This window comes from Podarcis pityusensis, assembly GCF_964106645.2.
Source record: "Podarcis pityusensis genome assembly, chromosome: 13".
Taxonomy (NCBI): domain Eukaryota; kingdom Metazoa; phylum Chordata; class Lepidosauria; order Squamata; family Lacertidae; genus Podarcis; species Podarcis pityusensis.
In genome coordinates, this window is record NC_138038.1 from 48,587,066 (window position 1) to 48,605,999 (window position 18,934).

General features: G+C 46.0%; 2 protein-coding genes across 4 annotated transcripts in view; one reads left to right on the top strand and one right to left on the bottom strand.

The window, feature by feature from the left end:
• Positions 1-15,384, bottom strand: part of LOC308462347 (uncharacterized protein) — a 68,827-nt gene extending 53,443 nt beyond the window's left edge. The window contains exon 1 of the transcript XR_013979093.1: positions 15,104-15,384. The gene's annotated coding sequence lies outside the window, so the exon portion shown is untranslated. The remainder of the gene's footprint in view (positions 1-15,103) is intronic.
• LOC308462346 (uncharacterized protein) lies at positions 8,727-14,168 on the top strand. 3 transcript variants are annotated; one of them, XM_080980009.1, is made up of 3 exons: positions 8,727-8,957; positions 11,061-11,309; positions 13,777-14,168. In XM_080980009.1, exons 1-3 carry the CDS (start codon positions 8,852-8,854, stop codon positions 14,061-14,063), a joined length of 642 nt encoding a protein of 213 aa, XP_080836135.1. In that variant the 5' UTR covers positions 8,727-8,851; the 3' UTR covers positions 14,064-14,168. The 3 variants fall into 3 exon arrangements, with proteins under 3 accessions (XP_080836135.1, XP_080836136.1, XP_080836134.1); XM_080980010.1 differs by having other exon boundaries at positions 8,752-8,957; positions 11,061-11,138; XM_080980008.1 differs by having other exon boundaries at positions 8,758-8,957; positions 13,729-14,168.
• Positions 15,385-18,934: the final 3,550 nt, after the last annotated feature.

Sequence of the window (18,934 nt, forward strand, 5' to 3'; positions counted from 1 at the left end):
ATATGGTCTGTGGGGGGGTAGCCTGTCTGCCTCCTTCTCGCAGAAAACCTCCAAAAATTCCGCGTACTTGTGGGGAACCGCTTGCAGCGTGCCTAGCTGCAGCTGTGACTCCTCTTCCCCTCCTTCCTGCCTGGGCACGATGCAGTGTTCAGCGCAAAAGGAAGAGCCGAAGGTCAGCTGCCTCTGGTACCAAGCCAGCGTCGGGCTGTGCTTGTCCAGCCAACTCATGCCCAATACAATGGGCGTGTCCGATAGTTGAGTGACATTGAAGCTGATGATTTCCCTGTGATTCCCAAGTCGCATCACCATTGGTGGCGTCTGCTTCACCACTTGCCCCCCTAGCAGCTCCCTGCCATCCACCGTGACAACCTGCAGGGGCAGCGTGGCAGGCAGCAACTGTATAGCGTGCCGGTCGACAAAGTCCTGCCCTATAAAGTCCGCATTGCTTCCGGAGTCAATGGTGATTGGCACGTCCATGGTGATTCCATTGGGCAGCTGGAGCGACGCGGTGAGCCTCACTACCGGTTTGGGCGGGAGGGGGTCCATGGGCTGTAAAATCTCTGGGGACTGCTTCACTGACACGTCTGGCTGGGCCCCAGTGCCTCTTCCTCCAACCAGACTCCGTCGTTTCCCTGCTGTGGTTGTCCTTGCTGCGTTGCTGCAGTTACCATTGCTGAGGCTGCAGTGTGCTTGTGGAGCCTCTGGGGACACTCTTTCGCCATATGCTGTGGATCATCGCAGATGTAACACTTCCTGTTCCCTCTAGGAGGCTTCGCTTTCACTGCTGCCGGTGCTAGGGCTCTGGCTGCTGACTGAGCCCTTGCACCTCCAACCTCCATAGGTTCCGCTCCTCCTCCTGGCGGAGGCGTGGATTGCGCACGCGCTGCTTCTCTGGGAAGGAAGGAGGAGCCCCTGGCTGGTTCGCGCCCTCCACGCCCTTCGCCACTGCTCCACGGACGTCCTTCCAGCCGCACCCCCACCGCCAGCGCCCTCTGAACGATCTCCTGCGTGGTCCGGGGTCTCTCCCCCCTCGCAATTTCATCTTTAACCGAGCCGTGCAATCCCTCCCAAAACAGGTCTCTTACAGGAGCCGAATCTCTGTCCCATTCCAGAGCACTGACCAAAGCGAAAAAGCGGGCATGGTACTGCCTTACGCTGGCCCTCCCTTGCTTCAGTCCATGTATCTGCTGCCGAGCAAGATCCACGTCAATGCTTGACAAAAAGCACCCATCCATCGCTTTGATAAAGGCATCCGCATTTTGGAGCGCCGGATCCTTATCTCTCCACAAATTGCGCAGCCATGCTTTAGCATCTCCATGCAAATGGGACATGATGAATCCCACCTTCTCTTGCTCATCTCTAAAGTCTTTGTTCAGCAGTTGCAGTGCACACATTACATCTGCTCTAAAGTTGGGGTACTGTTGCAAATTCCCATCGAAGTGAGAGACCAAACCGCCTGTTCGTCTCCCCAACCCAATCCCCTCCGGTTTGGGTGTCAGTTGCCCTTGCTTCGTAAGCACTTCCAACCTGACCTGGAGATCCCTGTAGGCGGCAGCTGCGTCCTCCTCTCTCTTCCTGGATGCAAGAGCCTCGGCATTCAGGCGCGACACTGCTTCTCTGAGTTCCACTATCTGCTGTTCGGCCGTCATGTTGTCTGCCGTTCGTGAGCTCGCTAGTAGGCACCCGCTTTCTCTCCTCTCCGCGAGGCTGTAGATGCCCACAATTTAAGTGATGGAGCTTACTGTCAGAGTCGCTTCCAGATCCTAGCTCACAGAGGATCACGCTAGCCAGCGATCATTAAATAAAAGTCTTTATTGAGTTACAGTTTCCATTCTCAAGCTGCTGCGTGCAACCCTACGTCTAATGGTTAGATCGGCGAAGCTCCATCTGAGTCTCCGCCCCTTGTACACCAACTTAATATCCTAGCCTTGCTCCACCTTTTCCGCCTGACTGTTCTTCTCTGGGTCCCTCTGCCCCCCGGGGTCTCTTCCTTCCGGGATTCCTCTGACGCTGACGCTGACCCCCCTGACTCTTCTCCCTCCTTTCGGCGGGCTTTAGGACCTGGCTCCCTTTCCGGGCTGCCTACTGCGCCACCTTCCTGTGCATTTGAACTTGGCGCGCGCGCCCAACCTTCCACCTTCCGTCTGACCGTTTCTTCGCTCCCCGATGGAGGTGTGGCCACTCCTGACTCGTGCCCTCCCCCCTGTTGTGAGCTGCCAGCGCTTGATCCCTGGCGCCCTTCCTCTTCCCTGCTCTCTGGTGGTGACGCTGGTCCCGATTTCCAACTGCTCCCCTCTGAGTCCCCTCTGGCTCTATCTTCCTGGGGTGTCCCCCTAGGCTCCCCCCTTGCCCTGGCCACTGGTGCTCCTTTCTGTGAATCTTCTGATTCACTGGAAAGACTCGGAGATCTCGGGTCGTCGTCATCACTCATCTTTTCTTCTGCCTCCTCCCCCTCGCTCTCTGTTTCCTCCCTTGCCCTTGCCTCTGCTCCTGAACCCCTGACAAGTATAATTTTAAAAATAAAACTGCTTTACAAAGTGTAGATAAAAGTGACAAAACTAGATGCTTCTCCTGTCGGAAAATAAGACATTCTTCAAGGAATTGTACAAAACAGAGTGGCACGATTAAAGAAAAGTTCCAGGGTGGCAACAGAAAACAAACTAAAAATGCTTTTGCAGTTCATCAAAACTATCTGGCCGGAAAACTGGTGCTATTTACAGCAATTCTACTAGTTGGTTAATTGATTCAGCAGCTTCAGTGCACATGTTGTGTGATGCTGTTTTTTTTCCCAGAGAGTTAAATGAAAACTCATCAGAGACAGCTACAGCTGTAACTGGCCACAAAGTTTCTGTGTAAATGAAAAGGAGCAGGTTTGCTCAAGTGTGTTGCAGGCAGAAAAATGGTTTGTAAAGAAGTGAGAAATGTAGTTTACTTAACAGAATTAACAGACGGTTTTCTGAGTGTGTCAACTCTGACCAAGCGTGGTTTAAATGTAAATTTTAATAGCAACAGATGTGTGATTACCAAAGATGGAGTTTTGTGTGCATAAGGTTTTGGAAATAACGGAGTATTTGTGCTAGATACAGGTCAAGAAATACGGTTAAGAAGAATTCAAGTGCAGCCTGTGTTCAACTGTGGCACAAAAGGCTTGGGCATAGAGATTTCAGGATAATAGCAGACCTGCCAAAGAAAGGTTTGGTGAGAGGAATGGAAATTAAACCTTGTAAAGTTGACCTGAAAAGTGAAATATGTGAATATTGTTTGTTGGGGAAGGGAAGAAGACCTTCTGCCCCCAAGCAAAGCCATAGAAGTTCAACAGAGCCTTTGCAACTTATTCATACTGATATATGTGGTCCAATTCAAACAATGTCTCATGGGAAATGTAAGTATGTATTGTTTATTGACAATTATTCCAGATACTGCACAACTTATATTTAAAACAAAAAAACAGAAACTGCAGAGAAATTGGAGATGCAAGTGTTGAAAATCAATTCGGGAGATAGCCACAAGCAATACTTTCAGAGAATGGTGGTGAGTACATGTCATATCACATCAAATCTTATCTAGATGAAAATGGTATTAAACATTTGCATACTACCCCATTTACTCCAGACCAAAATGCAAAGCGAAGAGAAAAAATCGCTCTCTGATAGAGATGGTCGGGTATGTTGACGGAGTCTAATTTATCATTTGAATATTGAGATGAGGAACTGATGACAGCAACATATTGGCAGAGCAGACTGCCAACAAAAGCTACAAATAAAACAGCATTTGAACTTTGGTTTAGAAGAGTACTGAACATCTGTCACGTTAGAGTCTTTGGTTCAAAGGTTTTTGCATATGTGCCAGCACAAAGACGTACCAAACCTAGCACCAGGACTGAGTTAGGAATATTTGTCAGTTTTGAGAAGGGTTGCAAAGGTTACAGAATTCTTAATCCATAGACGAGAGAAGTAAAAGTCAGAAGCCTAGTATATTTTTGAGGAGAGAAATCTTTGCATGTGTTCCTAATAAGAACAAAGAGGAACAGACTGATGCTGATTCAGCAACTGAAGAGGTTCCAGTAAAACTGATCTCAGAAGTTGAAAGAACAGAGAAAACTAGTCCAAGTACAGAGAATTTACCAGCACAAGGGGGAACAGAGTTAGGACAAGGAACTGTGTGTGATGAAATGGAAGAACAATTAGAACCTTTAATTAGATGCTCATCACGAATTAACAAAGGCGTGTCAGCAGAGCGACTATCATACACCACAAGAGCAGTAGCTAATTGTGAACCTGACACATGGAAAGACATCAAGAAACTTCCTGCAGAAGAAGCTGCCAAGTGGATAGATACAGCCAAGAAATTGAAGCATTGAATGAAAACAACACTTGGACACTTACTTAATTGCCAAAGGGCTATAGGGTGCAAATGGGTGTTTGAGAAAAAGTTAGATGAGGATGGAAACGTATAAAGGTATAAAGCAAGATAGATGATATAATTTTGTATACTGAGAACAAACAAGATTGTACAAAAATTGATGAATGTTTAAATAAGAATGTTTTGCCATTTTACATGCTAAATTAAAATTGATTAATTCAAATTAGACACAGTGAGAAGGGGACTGTAAGAAAAAACTACTATTTGAATAGCAGAGTGCTTGGTATCCAGTGGGCGGGACTTGTGTGTTTTGCTCCAGAATCAGCCTCTCCCTTCAGTGGGTTCCATTATTGTTCACTTAAGAGGAACCAACTGCCTCTTCTTGTTTTCTTGCCTCGGACTTGCCTCATGTTGTTGTATTTAGTTTCATTTATGACAGTTTTCATTATTATTAAAGCTTTGTTTAGATGGTCAGATCACTTCCTGTGGGGGGGGGATGAGTGTTCAGACCCCTGGGCTCTCACTTGTGGGGTGCCTCAGGTTCTGTCCTCTCCCCCATACTTTTCAATGTCTACATGCAGCCACTGGGAGAGATCATCAGGGGGTTGGGGTTGGGTGTTCATCAATATGCGGATGATACCCAGCTCTACCTCTCTTTCAAATCAGAACCAGTGAAGGTCCTGTGTGAGTGCCTGGAGGCGGTTGGAGGATAGATGACAGCTAACAGATTGAGGTTGGATCCTGACAAGACAGAAGTACTATTTTGGGGGGACAGGAGGCGGGCGGGTGTGGGGGACTCCCTGGTCCTGACTGTGCCCCCTGAAGGACCAGGTGCGCAGCCTGGGAGTCGTTCTGGACTCACAGCTGTCTATGGAGGCGCAGGTCATTTCTGTGTCCAGGGCAGCTGTTTACTAGCTCCATCTGGTATGCAGGCTGAGACTCTACCTGCCCGCAGACTGTCTCACCAGAGTGCTGCATGCTCTAGTTATCTCTCGTTTGGACTACTGCAATGCGCTCTACGTGGGGCTACCTTTGAAGGTGACCCGGAAACTACAACTAATCCAGAATGCGGCAGCTAGATGGGTGAATGGGAGCAGCCGCCGAGACCACATGACACCGGTCTTGAAAGACCTACACTGGCTCCCAGTACGTTTCCAAGCACAATTCCAAGTGTTGGTGCTGACCTTTAAAGCCCTAAACAGCCTCAGTCCAGTATACCTGAAGGAGCGTTTCCACCCCCATCGTTCTGCCCGGACACTGAGGTCCAGTGCCGAGGGCCTTCTGGTGGTTCCCTCGCTGTGAGAAGCCAAGTTACAGGGAACAAGGCAGAGGACCTTCTCGGTAGTGGCACCCGCCCTGTGGAATGGCCTCCCACCAGATGTCAAAGAGAACAACAACTACCAGACTTTTAGAAGACATCTGAAGGCAGCCCTGTTTAGGGAAGCTTTTAATGTTTAATAGACTATTGTATTTTAATATTCTGTTGGAAGCCGCCCAGAGTGGCTGGGGAAGCCCAGCCAGATGGGGGGGGTATAAATAATATGTTGTCGTTGTTAAGTTGTTGTTGTTTACGTGAGCCACTTGTTTTTTTTCTCATTGAAAAAGAAACTCTGCTGAGCAAAGGCATGGAAAGTCCTAAACTGCATCCATGAGGGGATATTCCCAGTTTGCCAGGAGGTACAAAAATGCAGTATGGGGAGGAATTTGGAGAGGGAATATGAAGGGAAGGGGAGAGAGCCACACCACTTCCAACCTCACAGCAGGTGGACTCATATTTTGAAAGTGCTCTCTCCCCTCTCCTGTCCTGCCAGGTTCTGCAGCCTCTGAAAACACTCCTGGTCTTCACCTCTCCCATGGGAGACAACTCCCAAGAGGCTGAGGAAAATCTAACTAACTTCCAGCCAGTTGCTAATCTCCCTTTCCTGAGCAACGTTGTGGAGCAGGTGGTCGCAGACCTGATCCAGGCACTCTTGGAGGAAACTTCTAGATCCATTTCAGTCAGGGTTTAGGTCCGATTTTGCCACAGAAACTGCTTTGGTCGCCCTGTACGATGACCTCTGTCAGGAGAGATAGGGGAAATGTGTGCCTGTTATTCAGGTGGCCTCAGTTGCGCAAAGTGCCTTCCATCAAGCTTCGGCTGATGTACCAGCTACATGCTTAGCAGGACAGGGATAGCCTAACTACTGTTGCCTATGCTCTGGTAACTTCAAGGTTAGATTACTGCAATACATTACATGTAGGGTGGCCTCTGAAGATGGTTCAGAAACTTCAGCTAGAGCAGAATTCAGCGGCCAGGTTGCTCACCAGGGCAAGACAATTTGAGCATATTACACCGAACCTGGTTTGACGGCACTGGCTACCAATTATTTTCTGGGCCCAATTCAAACTGTTGGTTTTGACCTATAAAGCCTCAAATTGCTCAGGACCACAATAATCTCAAGCACCACCTCTTTCCATATGAAACTACATGGACCCTGAAATCATCTTTTGAGGCACTTCTTTGTGGCAAAATCAGAACGGGCCTTTTCTGCAGCAGGTTCCTGTTTGAGGGATGCTCTCCCCAGAGAGGTTCACCTGGCACCATCATAATACACATTTATGCGCCTGGCAAAAATGCTCCTCTTTAACCAGACATTTGGTTGATTGCAATCCAATGCCCTTCTAAAATGTGTTGGGCGTGGGTAGTTATTAGGTTGTTTTTGTTTTTTTTCATGTATTTTATGAGATGGCCACAAGGAGGTCCAGGGCAGAATAGTGATAGAGACCACCACCAGGGTGTGGGCCACCTGCAGGTCCACAGGAAGGTCCAGCAGGGAGTCATAGATCTTGCCCAGCATCTGGCTGGTGCTCTTGTAGACGCAGTTCATTCACAGCCCCTGATTCCTACCAACTTGTGTGCATTGTGACGTCAAGACCATCCCCCCATCTCTCTCTCTTTTTTAATTTTTTTTTTAATTTTCCTAGTTATTACAAATCCTACCAAATTACTTAAATTTAATACAATTTCTTAAAATCAGGTTTCCTGCTCCTGTTGCAAACATATGTCAATCGTTTCCTCCCATTTCTTTTTTAGTGTCCAGTTGTCATCTGTCACTCTCCGTTACATCATTCTTGCAGCTGACCACATGTTTCCTCCTTACAAACAGCGCCTCTGTTGCATTTCACGTGTGTAACCCTTAATGTACATTGTTGTTTCAGACCTGGTGTGCTAGGAGAGTTAATAACTATCTTCCATTGTTCAGTTCTTTGCAGTGTTTATCTGGATAGTACAAGGTCACATTCCATTCCTTCCACTATTTACCAACTACCGTACGAATTGTGACCATAAGTACTTGTCCAGTCTCCACCATTAAAATTCCGCTCTGGAGTTCTTCCTCGACACACAAAATCTTTTCTCAAATTCAGCATCTTGCCAGATCTATTCGGCAACCGTTCATTCCTCTTGCTCTGTATTGCTCCATCACACTCCTCGTCTGATCCAAAAATAATTTGAAATAAAGTCCATTCAACCTTGGCTGTCTTCTATCAGAGGGGGGAGGGTCAGAATTCACGGAAACCTGACACAGATTAAGGAACCCAGCACAAATCGTGCCAGAGACTGAGACACGTCCATGCCAGGGACACACTCCCAGGATGCACCCGTTCTGCCCTTCAAGATGGCAGACATAGACTTGAGTGGCGCAGTGGGATGCAGTGAACTCCACAGACCATAATGGGGAACATTGCCAGAATCTTTGCCTCATAAATCCTGGTTTTCCCCTGCCCGAACCTCCTCGCTCCCCGTTGAGGGTAGCAAGGGGGTGACCACAATTGACTCGTGGTGCAAGCCGGACCCCCCTCCCCCCCCATCTCAATGACTGGTTGGTGCATATGGAAGATGGGGAGCCAAGTGACCTTTAGAAGGGACATGGGCAAAATTGCTGCTATGCTAAAAGTGAAAGGTAGCTGCAAGCCAATTGACCCTTTAACAGCAGCTTAAATCTGGAAATTTCCAGACAAATGAAGAATCTGTGCTGGGTTAATTGCTTCCCTGGCAGTCCCAGAAAAATAAAGGCAGTTGAGGTGTATGTTACTCCTTGAGGTTTACCTTGAAAACCCCTCTCACTAATAAGAATAGCCACAAGGCAGCAGAGAATTAAGGTCACAGTGTTCCTTCACCATTTTGCTAATTCTGCATCTTGTCCTCTAAAGAAGATAAAGGAAGATGATTATATATATTGTGTTCTCATGTTGTACTTTTATGTTCTGAACTGCCTGTGATCTGCTGATGAAGGGTGGTATACAAATAATAATAACAATAACAAATAATAACAAAAGGAGAACTTCCCCATAGCTATTAGGATTTCCCACAAATCCCAATTACACTCAAGTTTCTGGAAGGACTTTCTGAGAACCTCACAGAATAGCCTCTTCTTGGATTGTTTGGGTGGAGCTACTGATGGGAAACAAAGTCTCCCAGGATGCTATATAAGCAGGCCTGGTGGCCCACATGCCATTCACACTGAATCCTAAAATGTGGGCCAAGATCTTCTTACCATTTGTGGGACTCCTTTGCGGGGCCAGCCTGCCACTGACTTCTTCCCAGGCTGATACAGGTGAGTTTGCTTCTCTTTCCATCCTCTATGCAGCCTTCTCATGCATCTACCTGAAATCTGAGCATCTGGAACCACCCTTAGAAACAGAGCAATAACAACCCTTGGATTCTCTTACTCCAACTTTTCTGCTTATTTGCCAGCAGTAAACAGGATAGTCATTCCAAAGGGACAGATCCCATGGTTCCAAAACCCTTTTATTAAGATTTGTAAGTGCCTGTTAGAGGAGACTCTTGAGAGTCCCATGGACTGCAAGAAGATCAAACCTATCCATTCTTAAGGAAATCAGCCCTGAGTGCTCACTGGAAGGACAGATCGTGAAGCTGAGGCTCCAATACTTTGGCCACCTCATGAGAAGAGAAGACTCCCTGGAAAAGACCCTGATGTTGGGAAAGATGGAGGGCACAAGGAAAGGGGGACGACAGAAGAAGAGATGGTTGGACAGTGTTCTCAAAGCTACCAGCATGAATTTGACCAAACTGCGGGAGGCAGTGGAAGATAGGAGTGCCTGGCGTGCTCTGGTTCATGGGGTCACGAAGAGTCGGACACAATCAAACGACTAAACAACAAACGTGCTTGTTTCTGTGTGCTGAGGTCTTTGTAGGTTTAGGGGACAGAAGAGACAATCTTCTGATGGGGCAAAGAAGGCAGGGCTCTCACAAACTATGTAGCTGAAATTATTTAGCTGAGATTCCTGCATTACAGAGGAGGTGCTATCAGGGAGGTTCTATCTATACAGGGAGCGCAGCTATCATCAAGCCTTGACCGAAGAACGGTACACTCTTTCTACCTGGGATGATCGTCTTCTTTCACTGAACATGCAGCTTAGGGAGGGACACACATGAAACAGGGGGACACCTGCGTAGCCAGCCAGGCCAGCCAGATGAGCCCTGGCAATGGGGTGACAGATGTCTCAGTCGGATCACCCTCACATCTGTCTTGAGACGTCTCCTGGGGCTCCCAAGTTCAATCATGTATGAGACAATGTGTGCAGAACGAGGTATACACACGATGGAATATTGGGTGTGGGCTAGCACTATAAAATACGGGTTGCATTTCCATTTTCTTGCCAACCTTACATAGGAACTCTTACATAGGAAAATCAGATCTATTGGTATTCAAATCAGATTTTGAAACCCTTGTATAATTTGAGTGAGCAATATATTTATTGCAATAGTCAAACCAGATTAAGGTACATTGGGGGGAAACAACATCAAGTCAGCTGTACATATAATTTGCTCTCCCGAGATAACAGGGGCACATATCTCAAAAATAATAATTTCTGTCCAACTCAGGACCTTTATTGTAGCCCGACTGAATGTTTTTCCTTCAGCTTTTGTCAAGGGCAGATTTTTAAACATCCCCAGAAATGATAGACATTGTGGATGTTCTTTGAATGTGCCAGACACTGTAGAACATATCCTTTTCTACTGTCCATTTTACAACCTGCTAAGCAAACGCATGCGCCCCCCCCCCTTTTTTGGGTAGTCTAACATCACGGCACAATGAAAATATCCGATTAACCCGGAATAAACTGCAAGGGGGGCTGAGGTTTTTTTAATAGTATCTCTTGGAGTGCTAAATGGCACTATTTAGCAGGAAGAAATCCCAATGAAATTCCTCATCATTATATATTTTACATGGCTGTTTATTTGTATATATTTTAAATGTTTTAGGATGCCCTATATTTGTAATGCCTAGAAAAGTTTTGATGAAGTAAGTAAGTAAGCATTACAGGGGGTTGGACTAGATGAGCATTGGGGTCCCTTCCAATTCTAGAATTCTATGATTCCACGAAAAGAGAATATGCATGGGAAAGAGGGTCAGAGAGAAGGAAAAACACAGGGGTGTAGAGAAGAACAGATGGCAGACAAAAGCAAGACTGGAAGGAGTGAGATGAAAAGCAGAGGTTTTAACCTACGGCATTTATTCATTTGCTGATTTTAAAATCATTTCTAAGCTGCTTAAATCTTAAACAGTGCACTAAGCAACATAAAAACTAAAGCAATATCAGAAAAACCATAAAAACAGTAATATAAAGTCATTAAAAAACCAGGAATTTCATCTGTCTGTCTGTCTGTCTGTCTATCTATTTTGTTCCCTTAGGTGCAATATTGGTGTGCACTCTCACTGGCTCTGTCCCCGAAGGCATGATGATTACGTGGCAGGCAGGTGGCCAATCAGGTAACACCTCCAGTGTCATAAGTGCAAGCATTGGTGGCACAGCTTACTTCAGCGCTGAAGTACTACCCGTTTCGCAGGTGAACCCAAGAACTTTCGCAGATGAATTTCAGCTGAAGTTCGTCTGTCGAGCATCCCTCCCTGGGTCCAAAACAAATGTCAATGAACCTGAAGGTAAAAACTCTCAACACAGTTGGGACGTAGTTTTCCTTTGAAAAGCATGGTTTGGGAGAGGGATGATTGTTTCCAGATTGCTTAAAATCGTCTCAGGGACTGATCATTTCAAGACTGCTTCCTCCTTAATTCAGAAATTTATTTCAACAACAACAATCTTTATTACGGTCCAGAGACCCAACAAAACATTACAAATCAATACACAATTCATACAGCCTACCTCCAGGTTAATCAAGCATTTTGTTTAGAATATAGGGCTCATTTGTTCTTGCAACCACCGATAAAAACTTTGCCGCAGCCAGCGTTCTAGCTTTTGTCCGGTCTTCCAGTAGGGACCTGACATAGTGAGCCTCTGATTTTCCCGGGAAAGGCACCAGCAAGGGTAGTATCAGTTCAGCCCTGGCCTGCTCATACTTTGCACAGTGCAACAAAATATGATTTATGGAATCGATGTCTTGAGCACACGAGCAAAGTCTGTCCTGGTAGGGAACTCCTCTCAACCTACCATCCAGCACTGCAGAGGGGAAGACATTTAGTCTGGCTTTGGTGAAAAGCCTTCGATAGTTAGGTACTGTCAGGTTTTTGATGTAAGATGTTAACTCAAAGACATACCCATATTGAACTCCTGCTGCCAGCGGACTACAGACTGCGTGTGATCGAGATCGCAAGTCACTGTGTGCATTGTCCCATAATCTTTGCTTTAAAACCTTTTGGGCGCCTTCATAACCCAGGTAATACAGTTGGGGGGGGTAGACAAACCAATAGAGGTGGCTTTTTTAGCCATGGTTTTCTGCCATTTGCTGACAAATTCCTCATTGGTCAAATGTTGGTACAGACCCTTCCCTAGATTAAACACTGAAATCCTGAGCCAATGTTTTAGGGTAGCCCACCACGCTCTAGCTGAAATTGGGCATTCACCAGCTTCCAACAGAAGTACGGAGTTGGGGACGCAGTTAGGTACCTGCAGCAGAGATCGTATAAATTTTGCCTGAAAGCCATCTAGCTTTGGCAGGTCCCCATTATGCCAGACATTTGCTGCATACAGGAGTTGGGAAACGGGCTTTGCGTTGAAAACCCTTAAGGCTGGTGGAACATATTTGCCTCCCTTTTTAAAGAAGAATCTATGTATGGCTAGCTTTGTAATCTCCGCCTTTTGAAGGGAGGTTTGCCAATGGTGCTTTCAAGATCCTGTATGATGGAATGTGAGCCCTAGGTAACTGAAGTATTTTACCTGTTCAAGGTTATGGCCATCCAGCACCCATTTAGGCTGGGAGAATCTTCTTTCGAAGACTAAAATTGTAGATTTTTCATAATTAATGGATAAACCATTTCCAGAACAGTAATCAGAAAATTTCCTCAAGAGATAATTCAAACCCGGTCTGGAACGCGAGATGATGGCCGCGTCATCAGCATACAACAAGAAAGGGGTCCTTCTCATTCCTATTTTTGGAATGTGTCCATCTGGGTCCATTAAGTTCTCTTCTAGGGAAATTTATTTATGCTTTTCATTATGGCCTGTTGAGATAAGACTTTCCCCACCAGTTGCCATGATATCGGTGCTAGTATTGACTAAAGACACAACTGCAATCAGTCCGGTCGAGGTCTGAACAGTAATTCTCCTCTTATCTCTGCAGAAAGGTTTTCACCGTTCTTGAACAATACTAAATGCATGTTTTTATCAGAAAGTAACAATGGGAGAAGGAAAGGAAAGAATGTGTACCCTGCAAGGGCCAAGGTGTCTCCCACAATAATTTCCACCCCCGTTAAAAACCATTCCCACCTCCAGCCAAGGATCCTTCTAAGCTTCATCTACCTGTTGATCATGTTTACCCAGCATAGGGTGACCTAGATGAACAGATGGTGCCCTTCTATTGGAGGCAGATTTTTATATCCTTGCCCTGGTGGCCAAGTCCACACATTTAAGGAGCTCCGTACCTAGTTAGCTGTTCCAGGAGCAACTGTGCAGAGATGGTATCATTGGATATGGGACGTTTTTATCTATCCTTGGTTTTCAAACCCAGCCTATACACCAATACCTTCTCTGGGAAGGCTGGGGTGCTTTTTGTGCTGGGCGCTTTCTTTATACATGTTGGGGGAAGGAGCTGTGTAAATATTCCTGTAATCTCCACTATCCCACCGTGTCCTCATCCAGCTCAAGGAAGCCCCATGTATGTGCCACAGATCTTCCTACTCAGGTCCACACACACAAGAACTTCAGTTAAATCCCCTTTGCTCCTTAAAGCTTTCATTAAGGATTTACACCCCTCTATCTACAGATTAAAAATGTTTGTCAGAGAATCCAGCAGAAAATAATCAGCACTAAATGGTGTCATAAATGTTGTCCATCAAGTATGTCTAAACTTAATAGCTGTTGCCTCTCTCTTTCTCTCATACTTTCCCCAACCCAAAACTTAAAAAGACAAAGGGAAGGGTCTCCATGAGAACCTCTATCGCGCCAACCATAAAGAAAGCAGCCTTCAGCGAGCACAGACAATCCTCACCGGCATGGTCATAGGGCTCAATGCAAGTGAAGTTTCTGTCCAGTGGGTGAAGAATGCCCTCCTTGAAGGTCACCATGTGAATCCCCGAGTCTTGAAGGGCAGCCTCAAGGATTCCCTCTTGGCCATCAGCCAGGTGGTAGTCCCCTACTCTGACTGGAACAACGGCACTTCATACTCCTGTACTTTTACCCGCACAGCAGGCACCGTGGAGCCCACCCCGAGGCCTGAGGAGAAATCCCAGGGTGAAAAGTGATGCAAACCCCATCCTCAGCATCACAATCTCTTCAGCCTATCCCAGATTAAATAATTTCCATGTATCCATGTTTGGCCTAAGGCTGAATAAAAGTGAGCAAACTCATAGATATCTAATGATGTGATCACTTGATTGAGGTGGTGGGTGGGTTCTGGAAAGAAGTGGGGAATGGATTACTCTCCCTGCAAAATCGTGTTGAAGTTTGATTATTGTAGAAGCAAAGTGTGTTTAGCACATAACCATGAAGTTTACTGGGGGGGGCTTTCGGCTAGTCACGCTCTCTTAGCCTATCCTTCCTCACCAGGGTTTAGACTCTCCCCGAGCACAGATTTTTGTATCCCCCCCCCCCCAGTAGAGCATGTCCTATAAAAAGAAAGGTGAGTGGAGTGACGACAATTCCTTTTGCTGACCAGTGTCTTCTGCCTATTGATCATGTTTACCCAGCATCAGTTGACCTAGATGAACAGGTGGTGCAGTTCTGTTGGAGGCAGATTTTCATATCCTTGTTCTGGTGGTCCAGTCCACACATTAAGGAGCCACGTAGCTAGCTGAGATTCCTGCTTTGCAGGGGGTTGGACTAAATGACCCTTGGGACCCTTTTCCATGATTCAAGAAAAAGAAAATATGCATGGGAAAGAGGGTCAGAGAGAAGGGAAATCACAGGGGTGTAGAGACGTACGGATGGCAGACAAAAGCAAGAAGGACTGAGATGGAAAGCAGAGGTTTGAATCCAAGGCATTTTTTCATTCAATGATGTTAAAATCATTTCTAAGCTGCTTTATATTTAAAAATAACACACTTAAGGAGTGCAAAAAGACAATGTGCTGCTGCTGTGAAGCATGTATGAATAATACAGAAAGTAGGCAAACCCTTCAGAATAACCCTGTCAAGAATTCCTGTGTTCATCAGAATGTCATCATAGTCCTTTCAAGATGCTCCTGCTTGTCCTTCCTTCAAGACCCCCATTTCCTAAATGCTGCCTGTCCATCAGGTATGTCTAAATCTAATAATTGTTGCCTCTCCTTTTGTCTCATACTAACCCCCACCGGAAACTTAAAAAGACAAGGCAAATGGTCCCCATGCCAATTTCTATTGCATTGCGAAGAAACCATCCTTCAGCAAGCACAGACTGTAGATTGATTTATTGCCCAGATAAGCCTGGCGTCTGGCCTGCTTCCAAAGCTGTGCCAGGTCTCTACCTCACAGCCTGCATTCCAATGCTCTGAGCAAACAGCAGAGTCTGGCAGCGTCCAGAGAAAGCAGCTGCTGTCTTCTGTGCTTCAGTGTGCACAAAACAGAGTCTCACACAGATGTACTAATAACTAAAAGCAGCGTTATTTACAGCTTACAACAGAAGGTAGCCATTATCTATCACAGCACAGAGCATCGTGAGACACGTCTACTCCACATGAAAACGAAAGCAGAATAGAACAAAGGACTGAGACTCTCCGAAGTGACGCAGAGTCTCTCCCTGCCCCACAGTAGGCAGAACACACACTCTGAGCTGTTTAACCCTGTAAGCTCAGTTTCTCCTCACACAGACAATGCTCACCGGCTTGGTCACAGGGCTCAATACATGCTTTTTGCATTGGGCCAACCCAAACTCACCGTCAGATCACACATCATGGCTAGGGGCACAGCCTGCACCACAAAAAACTGAGATCCACGGCTTCCTGGCCACACCATGGCCCAAAAACCTGGTTTTGAAGCACGGATCCTCATGGATCCTCACACTTTTTGCACTAGATCAGCCCAAATTCACCGTCAAATCACACATCATGGCTAGGGGCACAGCCTGCACCACAAAAAACTAGGATCCACGGCTTCCTGGTCATACCACAGCTCAAAAACGTGGTTTTGAAGCATGGATCCTCATGGATCCTAACGCTTTTCGCCTTGGGCCAGCCTAAACTCACCATCAAATCACACATCGGAGTTCAGGGGCACAGCCTGTACCACAAAAATCACGGATCCATGGCTTCCTGGCCACTCTTTGGCCCAAAAACGTGGTTTTGAATCACGGATCCTCATGGATCCTCACACTTTTCGCATTGGGCCAACCCAAACTCACCGTCAGATCACATGTCATAGCCAGGGGCACAGCCTGCACCACAAAAATCATGAGTTGCACTACAAAAATCACAAAAATGCCCTTACCTGCACTGTTAATGTCACCACTGCAATATTATTATTAGAGCCGATAGGAGAATATATGACTACCGTATTTTTTGCTCTATAGGACACATTTTTTACCCTTCAAAAATTAAGGGGAAATGTGTGTGCGTCCTATGGAGCGAATGCAGGCTCCTTGGCTTCAGCGATAGCAACACGAAGCCTCCGAAGCGCAGAGGGAGAACTCCCTCCGCGCTCCAGAGGCTACGCATTGTCTTCGCTGAAGCCTGGAGAGCGAGAGGGGTCGGTGCGCACCGACCCCTCTCGCTATCCAGGCTTCAGGGATAGCCGCCTGAAGCCTTTGGAGCGCAGCGCAAGTTCCCGCTGCACTCCGAAGGCTTGCGGATAGCTGCCTGAAGCCTGGAGAACGAGAGGGGTCGGTGCACACCGATCCCTCTTGCTCTCCAGGCTTTGCTGCGCTGGAGAGGCGCTGCACAGTTTTTCCTCCCTGCGCAGTGCCCCTTCAGTGAAGCGGGAGGAGAAATGGAAGGGGCTCCGTTTCTCCTCCCGCTTCGCTGAAAGGGCGCTGAGCGGAGAGGGGGAGAATTTTTTTCCCCTGTTCTCCCCCTCCTATGGTTTGGTGCGTCCTATGGTCCGGTGCGTCCTATAGAGCGAAAAATACGGTATATATTGTACCAAGATATGGTTCATCTTCAAGAACAGATCAAATACATGCCAAAGTATTAAAGAGGAGAAAAAATATGAAACTGCTTACATACTGTCAACTAATATCCAGATTCAAGAAAGACTGTATGGCAAACATTTAAATCAGTGAAAAGACAGAATTTGAGTCCATCATAACAGAGTTCTACCTTTTGGGTAAAATTTATAAACTATTACTCAAATATGACACCAAGCCCGAACAAGCAAAACCTTATATGACAAAATGGATGCAAAAATTTTAAGAGCAGTTCACAGTGGAACAATGCGAACAATTATGAATAAAGGAATAAAATTTACTGCAAGTTAAGCCCTAAAACAAAATTGCTACAGTGGAACCTCAGGTTGCAGACATAACCCGTGACTGAGGCACGTTCGCAACCCACAGCGTTCGCATCCTGAAGCGCCATGTCTGCACAGACACCGGTGCAATTTGGCGCTTCTGCGCATATGAAAGCGGCGAAACCCGGAAGTAACCCGTCCCGGTACTTCCAGGATTCCCGTGGTCTGCAACCCAAAAACACGTAACCTGAAGCGGCCGTAACATGAGCTAAGACTGTACAAAAATGTTCTTTCAATGGTATATAACTTTGAAAAATATACAGAAGATGAATAATGCTATGAATGGACATTGCTGGAAATGTGATAGACCTTAAGGAATCTTCTTTCATTTATGGTGGACCTGTGAAAAGACCAAAAAGTTTTGGAGGAAAATTCATTTCGAAATGAAAAAATGTAAAAAAAACCCCACACCTAAATTTGCATTGGACCCCAAAACTATGCTGTTGGGAATGACTCCTTCAGCACCTGTATTGTGAAATCATCAGTCAAACTATTTAGTTATATGACTACAGCAGTCAGAGTGGTGTTGGCCAACATATAGAAATCTGACATATGTCCTGAAATAGATGTATGGAAAGAGAAACTATCAGAATATGCAGTAATGGCAAAACTCGAGAATTTAGTAAATAATTGACTCATCTTTATAATTTGTATACAACTTAACAGAACTGTAACAAAATGAACATCTGTAAGGATTTGTATAATAGACCTTAGTTACAAAAATATTTCCTGTTTAAAAATAGAAGCTTTGTGTGTATATGATAAAGAAAGAAATATATAGTAGAAGAAATCTTGTCTGTCTGATCTAGAAATGAAATCATATTTTAAAATAATTCTTGCTTTAGATTTTTATAATCATATATGGTATTTCTCCAATAGCAAACTACCTAGAATTGGAAATAATATTTAGTACACTAACCTTTGTTTAACTCTTGATAAATGTCAGCTTGCTGAGTTATTTTGTACGATTGTGATTCAATGTTATATTTGCGCTCAACAAGGGAAACCCACATGACCTGAAGGTGTTGTTGTGCAATGCTAGGTCAATGATTCATAAGACCACTGCCATCCATGACTTGATCGTGGATGGAGGACTTGACCTGGCATGTGTAACAGAGACTTGGTTGGATGAAGCAGTTGGTCCTGTCCTAGCTGCTGCTTGTCCACCAGGTTTCTCTTACACACAGCAACCCAGGTCATGTGGTGGTGGGGGGGTTGCAGTGATTTTTAGGAAGTCACTAGCTTGCATTAGGTGTCCTACTGGGAAGACCCAGTTCTCTGAGTGCATGTTCTGGAAGCTGGGCAATAGGGGCAGTACAGGATTCCTTTTGGTGTACTGACCTCCCCGCTGCACCAAGGATTCCCTGCCCGAACTGCTTCAGGTCATGGCGGATGTTCTCCTGGAGATACCTGGTTTGGTTGTCCTAGGGGATTTTAACATCCATGCCAACATGACCTTACAAGGGGCTGCTTGGGACTTCGTGGAAAGCATGGCCTCCATGGGGCTGTCCCTGAATAAGTTTGGCCCAACTCATAGTCACGGACATGCCTTAGACCTAGTGTTCCCCTCTAGTGACGTGGGTGATATGACACTAGGTAAAAGTGAAACAAAAGAAGTGCCATGGTCAGATCACTTCCTGGTGCAACTGGACTTCTCTGTGACCCTTCTCCTCTGCAGGGAGGTGGGACCAATGCGG

What these genes read in the sequence shown, in the direction of transcription:
- LOC308462346 (XM_080980008.1), top strand. Translation starts at nt 8,852, where the DNA reads ATGCCATTCACACTGAATCCTAAAATGTGGGCCAAGATCTTCTTACCA. An exon ending in TTCTTCCCAGGCTGATACAG is followed by an intron (nt 8,958 to 11,060) that starts GTGAGTTTGCTT and finishes TTGTTCCCTTAG; the next exon opens with GTGCAATATTGGTGTGCACT. An exon ending in AAATGTCAATGAACCTGAAG is followed by an intron (nt 11,310 to 13,728) that starts GTAAAAACTCTC and finishes AAACTTAAAAAG; the next exon opens with ACAAAGGGAAGGGTCTCCAT.